At 41.6% G+C, this 8,407-nt stretch overlaps 1 protein-coding gene across 1 annotated transcript in view; it reads left to right on the top strand.

Annotated features, from left to right (window-relative positions):
* The window catches only part of KIF13B (kinesin family member 13B), a 367,935-nt gene extending 361,887 nt beyond the window's left edge, over positions 1–6,048 (top strand). The window contains exon 40 of the mRNA XM_073624835.1: positions 124–6,048. Within this exon, the coding sequence (XP_073480936.1) occupies positions 124–407 (284 nt within the window). The 3' untranslated portion in view covers positions 408–6,048. The remainder of the gene's footprint in view (positions 1–123) is intronic.
* The last annotated feature ends 2,359 nt before the right edge of the window (positions 6,049–8,407 follow it).

The raw sequence follows: 8,407 nt of genomic DNA on the forward strand, positions 1-8,407 counted from the left end.
AAAAAAAAAGGAAAAACTAATTCAGCCCCCACATCTAAGGGCTGCAGATTTTTGTGTTTGATTTGGTAAATTTATAATTGCATTTTGAAACGATTCTTCATTTTCTTTCCCTCGTTGTTACAGGCAAGAATGACGGCTCTGTGGGTGGCAAGCAGTACTTTAAATGTAACCCAGGCTACGGTGTCTTGGTGAGGCCCAACAGAGTCAAGAAAGCCACAGGTACGGCCCGCAGAAAAAGCGCGGGGTTACGCTTGCAAGCAGCAGTCGAGAACCGAAAGGGCGGCGGTCTCTCCAGTTCTGCCGGAAACCTCGCCACGTTGACCGCTCTGGCAAAATCAGATCGAACCGCGAGCCTAAAAGCCGACGCCCAAAAGAAGGTGGAGAACCGGAAGTCTTGGGCCAATTAATTCCAGTGCTCGCTGCTGTATTGTAATGCTGTGTTTTAACCTACAGGAGGGCTTTTGCAAGGTGGTCATCTTGGGTGACAACTCATGACAAAGCCCTTCCGCATGAATAATTCCACCATACTGCTTTCAGGTGTCTCTTCTCCGCATTGGTGATGGACCCAGTCAATCTGATCCTGTGATGCCGAATTTATTTCTGATGCTGCAGCTACCCCTAAGATGCATGGAGAGGTCACCAATACGCTCAATTTTAACCTTTATTGTTAGCAAGCATGGTGAAGGGCGACTGACCATCGCAGTGTGTCTACCTGTGTATATAAATGTGTGTATGTGTAAATAAGTTTTATACATATCTTTTATGTGTTGTTGGCAAAGGATTGTTGGATTGTAGGTTCTACATCTGTGGATTCCAAACCAGACCAAATCTGTGGTTTTTAATCAGTGTTTCCATGTGGTGATGGCCTTGAGTGGCCTAAGGGAGTCAAGTTGGGACGCAACAGGAAATGTATGTGTGTATATAACGGACCATGGGTGTACATACACAACTGTATTTTGGGGGTAACAATTAAGTGCAATGGTAAGTGACTGCAGCCAGGAACAAGGTAAAAAGGGCAAACGGTTTCGTTCAAGCAGTAACCTCCTCTATGGTTTTATTATCCCTGTGCAAGATGCACAGAGAATTACGTCCGGTGAACTATTCATTCATCTATATTCGGGAAGGGTTATGAATTTCTTTTTTTGTGTTTTAATGAAAATTTAACTGACTTCTGGCACCAAAATTATCAGACTTTTTTTTTTTTTCTTCTTTTATTGTGCACAAACACCGTTACACACAGTGAGTCACATTCTCCGACACTTTGGCCAAGTCCTTTTTACTTTATGTTCGTAGTTGGGTTTTTTTTTTTTTGTCATTGTAATATTTATATATGGAGGGTGTTTTTTTTTTTTTTTCTTCCAGAGGGTAATGGGGTTGCGTTTTACAATCATTCTTAAAGTTTTGTTGATCGGTTGTGATTACCAGCTAAATTGTGGTGCTGGGATGAAGAACGGTGTACAAGAATATAGCGTCTTGTTTGATGCATGGAGACAAGGTGTTCCTTATAAGTGATGGACTTGTAGCAGGGCGCTGTGATATTTATCAGGGTGCTGCGTAGGTTTTGTTTTTTTTCTGGGATTTATAGTATTGATGTGCCTGGCCCGCTGCAGATTGGGTTTGGTGTATATGAAAGGGGATGGGAGTCCTGCTGGACTCTTTCATTGCTGCTTGACCAATTGGGACACAGAGCAGAGAGAGATGCATTGGAACCATAAGGCAGGCTGGCGAGGTGATTGGGTTTTTAAAAGGTTTAGCCTTACCCATAATGCCTTTACAGCCTCTTAAGGCATCCATTGTGTCCACTGGGAAACCAGATGTGTGTGTGTGTGCACCAAACCTGAACGTTCTCTCTCTGGCACAATGGCTTTTCACAAACCTGTACAGGCAATACAGGGTAAGTTAAAAAATTATGATTGTTCCATTTCACCAACCTGTAGTACAGTCGTCAAAAGAGCGGCTTTAGAATCCGTTTGTGCCGATTACTGGATGACAGACAGCGCAAGTGATAAAAGCAAGCTGCTGTTGATGCAACCAAACATCGTACTCTTCTGCGAATCGGCACGGAGTGGTAACAGATGGAGATTGTCTTGCTGTTAACTATAGCACCGTTTGTCGAAAAAATTTTTATTTTTTTTTTTATACAGTTTTACACTACATAAAAGCACAATAGATGCATGGGGTATTGTTCACTAATCTATTACTGGTAGTGGTGCTTTATAGGTTCAGTAACCCACAGACCAATCAGATGTTAGAGCAGTGAAATAAGAATTTTGATTGGTTGTTGTAGACTTGTCTGGACCTCACTCTTTATCACAGTAGTGACAGTTGCACCAACACATAGAAGACATTCCACGTGTGTATTGATATCCTGTGTGCGCAGATCCACTGCGATGTGTACATGTGGCGCTTGTTCATGTTTAGGAAGATATGGTTGACATATGCATGAAATTAGGACCAAATGTCTGTGCGCTTATAATTCTGGATCTGTGGGCCTCACAGGGGTCCTGTTTATTCTGTGCATGCAACTATTCAGGAGGACGAATACCTGGAAATATCATGTGATTGTCTGTATAGGTGTCATTGTCGGACAGCACAGTGCCTTAAGCTCTCGGACTATCAACAGAGTCTTTGTTCTGTAGCCTAATAGCCAACACTAAAGGCAGTATTCCTAATATATGGGCATATCTGAGGGGAGATCATAAGAGGTAACCTGATGCCCCCTTCCATTGGCACAGTGGTCAGGAAAAGCCATGGAGCTACAAGGGGTGACACACACATCCATTCTGTACATTAGACCCCTGTGTACTACCTACCTCTGGAGCTGGTCATCTGGTAGCCATTTTACAACTTGAATTCATGTCCAGCCAATCAGATAGCTAGGTTGAAGACGCCCCTAAGCTTTTATTGGCTGAGAGCACATCGGTACATGGTATGGTTTTGGTTTACCAGCTAGTTATTTAGCTGCTAAATTGACAGTTAATATATGGGCAGGTTGGACGCCATCTTGGTCAAAAACTTGCTTCCTTATAATTTATTATGGTTTCCATGCTGACACACCATGTACGCTGTACATATCAAATCTTAATACTAATAATACATGCAGTACACTTTGAAACAGAATGCACTTCATATTACCAAGACCTCTATTTGTATCAGCTACTTGGTAAGTTCCTCTTGTTTTCTTTCCTTAAATACCACTTTCAGGGTCTATGTCGACAGGCTTTTGCTTGCTTCAAGTTGGCTTTGCATTCCCATGCAAGTTTTTAGGGATTGAAAACCTGAATGAAGTAGTTCAAAGGCAGATGAGATTTAACAGAAAAAATGTGCTTGAGGAGCACTGGAGCCCAAGCGAAAGTCTGGATGGAGGTCCAACTTTTAGAGGTAGCCAGAGTATCCCTGAGGACCCTTTGAGTATTCTGGGCAATATGTAAGAGATCAGGGTGCTACAATTCTTTGAGTCTAGTAAACGTTGTTTTTATTTCACAACAAGAATGTCAAAGGGCAACTAATTTTGGGGGTACAAAAATGTCCCTTCATCAGGGAGAACAATAAAGATTTGGGTCAGGTTGGCAACCTGATTCTTCAATGTTCTACTTGATGGAGCAGTTTTGAATCCCCCAATTGCACTGGCTTTTAACCTTCTAGCCATGAAAAATACCCTTTGCTGGTCTCATTCAAGCTTAATGGTGTTCTTATCCTTTAAAACTTCTTCAAATGCAGATCAAGAGGTCAATGGCAGGTCAGATACACCTGTCAATGAATTTTGAATGATCTCAGAAGCATCTTAAACTGATGCCATTGACAAAAGCCCAAAGCCCATCGACCTAGGCCCTGAAGTAACCCTAGATCAGCCATTCTCAACCAGGGTTCTGTGGAATTCTAGAGTTCCTCCAGAGTTTGCCAGGGGTTCCTTAAAGCTATGTCTTCCTGTCTTCCCATTTTATGGGGCCTGAATAGTTCCTGGTCCAATGCCACTTGGCAAAGTCAGCTACATGACACCAATCCTTGTGTTAGGTGTCTGTAAAGGGAGGATACTATTCACTGGCCACCATTCTAAGGGGCCATTTCCCCATTGATCTTCAAAGTATTGATTTTAGCATGGGTTCCCCAAGAACTGAAAATTATTTCAAGCTTTCCTGTGAGATAAAAGGGTCGAGGAAGGCTGCCCTAGATTCTCCGTAATAACAAGTGTGTTCAATCTATTAGGAAGCTACATAACATTAGCTGGCTTTTTACTACTTTAATCGGCAAGAAGGGGCCCATTCTTTGTTGATGACATAGGGACGGAGTACACCACCAACGCTTGCCTTTTGTTCACACTGACTTCTATTTAATAAAGGGCAGATTAGGCACCAATGAAGGTAGCCTTCATTGAATATCCTCTAAGGGGTCTATTTATCAGCCCAAGATTCAGACAACTTTCACCCAAGATTCATATATTTCTTTTAACTGAATTGAAAATGTGTGAATCTTGAGTGAAATCATTGATATATCGAGCCCTAAGTGTTTAGTGAACCCTACTGAAGACTTGGCTTGGAACTCAGCTCAACAGAACACCGGACACACACACTAATACCTTAAATTTCAGTACTGACCGGTGATAAATTTGGCTGCCTAAGCACCATAGAAAATTTAGAGTGCCATGAATTTGACTTTCTTGTAAAAACCAGACAATAAATTACATCAACAGAAATCTTTCCCGTACACACCTAAATGTAGTGACTTCTCAATTCTAGAATAATTAATTTTACCTGCCAACTCTTTGCAAAATCACATCTGCCTTTTGAGTACGCCGGCCTTGGATTGGAAGGGGCTCTATTTCTTGAAATTCTTTGTATATATTTTAAAGCACTTTACTTGAATTTATTTAGCCATGTTTTTTGTAAAAAAGACAAGTCAAAATTTATCAAGCTCATCCATCTCATGTCGCCAGATTTTGGAATCTTGTAATTTGTTGAACATGCTGCAGTTTTAAAGATTTATTTGTACAGGTATGTTTGTTTTAATTTGTAGAAGTGTCCTACAGTCACTGCCACGCTCATCCACGAGGAATTCTCATTCGGGTGGAGGTTTTTTTGTTTTGGGGTTCTTCTTTGTCATTTTTGAGTATGGTGAAATTAGAAACTTTATGTTCTCTTTTATTTTTATCCTTCATTTAATCATATCATTTGGACTCCAATAAATTATCCACGTTGCCTTTCGTGAAAATAAGACTCTTGCAGTTAATAATTACCAGGTGCCTTGGTTTTGCTCAATTTTGCTAAACTTTTTAAGCTGTAAGCAAAAAAAAAAGAAAAAAATCTTTTCTATTCACGATTTTGTAAACGCTAATTCTTTTTTGAAGTTAACACTGGGTCTATGTATAGTTTTTTCTTTGTAAGTAATTGTAACAAATAAAAAAATAACTGCTGTTTTTTCCGGGAATATTTTTATTTGCTTCCCCGAGCAGTATTTTTGATTACAAAGGTATTTTTTTTCCCTCATATACCAGCTGGCACATAAAGGTAATATAATTTTTTTTCTTTAATAGCCACTTTTAAGATTTTAATATTGATGCCTAGAGCTATTGTGTCTTCTGTCCCGATTATGTTAGTAAATAGCTCATGCCCCTAGTTCGTAATCAGCACTGTGATTTTTTTTTTGCTCTTCTAGTTGTAATTGAATGTGTTAAGTCTCTTAAAAGCCCAATAACAAATACTTCCAGTAGATGTTTAGCTGTTGCTGACAGAAGTTCCAATGTAAATCCTGGAATTGGAGCCTTCACTGCAGCGTTTCAACCACCGAGTCTCAAGTCTGTGTCACACTATGAATTGTTTTTAAACTGTAATAAGCATGAAATCTGAATCTTTCGATTGTTCTCATCACCAGTGGTGTGTGGCAAGCCGAGGTGTCTCATACATGTTCAGTTTTTGGATGGTTGTATTATTGATCTTCGTGGAGAGCTGAATTCCAAAGAGACATCTGTTAAATTTGTTTTAAATCATTTTATCATTCTAAACTACTGCATCTTGTTCATCGATGTCTGATTAATAAACATTTTTTAAACCAGTAATTTGTCCTTTTTTGTTGTTCTTGATGAGGATTCTCCCAGCAGTCTTAGTATGCATGAAGCATGGGTATCTGAAGGACAGATATGACAAATGGAATAATTATATCTATTCGTATTTAAATAAGAAGTCTCTTTTTTTTTTTTTATTAGTGTGTTCTGTCCCCAGGGACAAAGCAAATGTAGTACTTTGTCTCATCTTCCTACGTGCTGTGAAAAGCTAGCAATGTGGTTTGACAGGACACCGTGCTGGTTCAACAACACAGCTAGCCAAGGACATGGCTGCATTTATAGCCGGAATATTCCAAGCACTTTCCCAAATCAAGTGCCGGCATGACGAATGGCAGGCTTGACAAATCTTACCTCCATCTGCATTTCTCATAGAACTTGTCTTTGCTCTGGCAACGCAGCTAGCAAGGAGATTTCTTGGCACCAGAGATAAACGCTGGTTGTCAATGTGGCAATCTCCTTGCTAGCTGCACTTCCGGACCCGACACAGGAAGAGGAATGCACTAGGAGGTGAGGCATGCCAGTCTCCTGTCCCTCTGCATGCCTAATGCCAGCACTTTTTGCTGGAAAGTGCTTGGCACCAGAGATAAACGCCGGTTTTAAATGTGGCACTTTCCCCCCAAAAAAAGTGTTGGCATTAGGAATGCAGAGGGACAGGAGGCTGACATGCCTCACCTTCCCTGTGCATTCCTCCTCTTGTGTCTGATCCGGAAACACAGCTAGCAAGGAGATTGCCACATTGACAGCCAGCATTTTTCTCTGGTGCCAAGCACTTTCTCGAGAAAGGTACCAGCATTAGGGATGCAGAGGGACAGGAGGCTGGCATGCCTCGCCTCCTAGTGCATTTCTCTTCCCGTATCTAGTCCGGAAACGCAGCTAGCAAGGAGATTGTCACATTGACAACTGGCATTTATCTCTGGTGCCAAGCCGTTTTTCGAGAGGTGCTGGCATTAGGAATGCAGAGGGACAGGAGACTGAACAAGCCTTGCCTCCCCGTGCAATCCTCTTCCTGTGTCTGGTCCAGGAATGCAGCTGGCACAGTGATGGCTACATTGACAGAAGATGGTGCTGATCTTCAGCTCCAAACACGTTCCCAAGACGATTGCCTGGAAAAGGAATGGGGGGCTGACATGCCTCACCTTTCTCTTGCCAACGCTGCACTTGTCTTTAGCAAGTGTGGGAGCTGGAGGTAAGTGCCAGCTAATGCATCTGTCTCCTTGCGAGCTTCATTGTCGGAAGGCTATGGGAGGGGTTGTCCTGTCTGACCATGTAGCTACCCTTCCAAAACATGTAAAAAGATGTGACAAAGTACTGTGTGTACTTTGTCCTTTGGGGGAAACGCAAAAAAAAAGGGATCACTTAAATCTTAATTCTTTCAGGTCTGTGCAGCTGTCAATAGTATATAAGGGATGGTGCAACAGTGTGTAAATTCTTATCATTTAGTGCATAGAATTATGGAAAATAAAGTTCTGAATGTCCAACTGTGGCCAAAGAAAACACTTTAGGGCTGCTGCTACTCTGAGATGAAGGGAAAAGGCTGGGAGATCGTTCCCTACCCGGTCACCCATAGAAATAAAAAAAATTTTAAGGACTATCTTGGTACCAACTTAAACAGCGTATGCTCAAAGTTTGATAAAAAGATTTTTCAATTCTTTATATATACAAAAGACCATAAAAACAGGATATCCAGATACTCAATGAAAAACATCATAAAAGGTGCATGCTAACCATCCATGTATATCCCCAACATTCATATCCCCTGTTACGGGGAATCAGGATATGGTGAGTTCCCACTGATATCATTGTTCTCAACATGTTTCGTGGAATTCTACCGATTCATCAGGAGAATATCCAGGACCCAAGCCTAGCTGGAGTCAGAGCACCACCAGAGTTCCCCCACGGTATGAGCGGCTATGGGGGACATGCAAAATGGACTTGTATGGAAAAAAATGGTCTTACATGGAAAAACTACACTACTCTGGGTCTGGGGGAAAGGGGAATTCAACTTGATAGGGATCAAGACCACAGTTATGTTCCTCAATTGAAATATACAACTAGTAAGCCAGTGGCAGGTTAATGCAGAGAAGAAATCCCTGGAACCCTAGGACTTGTGGTCAGCCAAGAAGTAGTATTCCCCCCCCCCCCTGGATCCCATGTCCATTTTTTCTTTCTATGGGTGACCGGGTGGGGACCGATCTTCCAGCCTTTTCCCTTCCCATTGGATGATGGTACACCATACTCTGTATGTAATCTACATTTAATATAGGCTTTAGTTTCTTACTCTGAGATGAAGGGTAGTCCTGTAAATGCCAACAATGAAAAAGAGAGGGGGTGCCACCTTCTAAGTGTAGA

This window comes from Aquarana catesbeiana, linkage group LG04, assembly GCF_042186555.1.
Source record: "Aquarana catesbeiana isolate 2022-GZ linkage group LG04, ASM4218655v1, whole genome shotgun sequence".
Classification (NCBI taxonomy): Eukaryota; Metazoa; Chordata; class Amphibia; order Anura; family Ranidae; genus Aquarana; species Aquarana catesbeiana.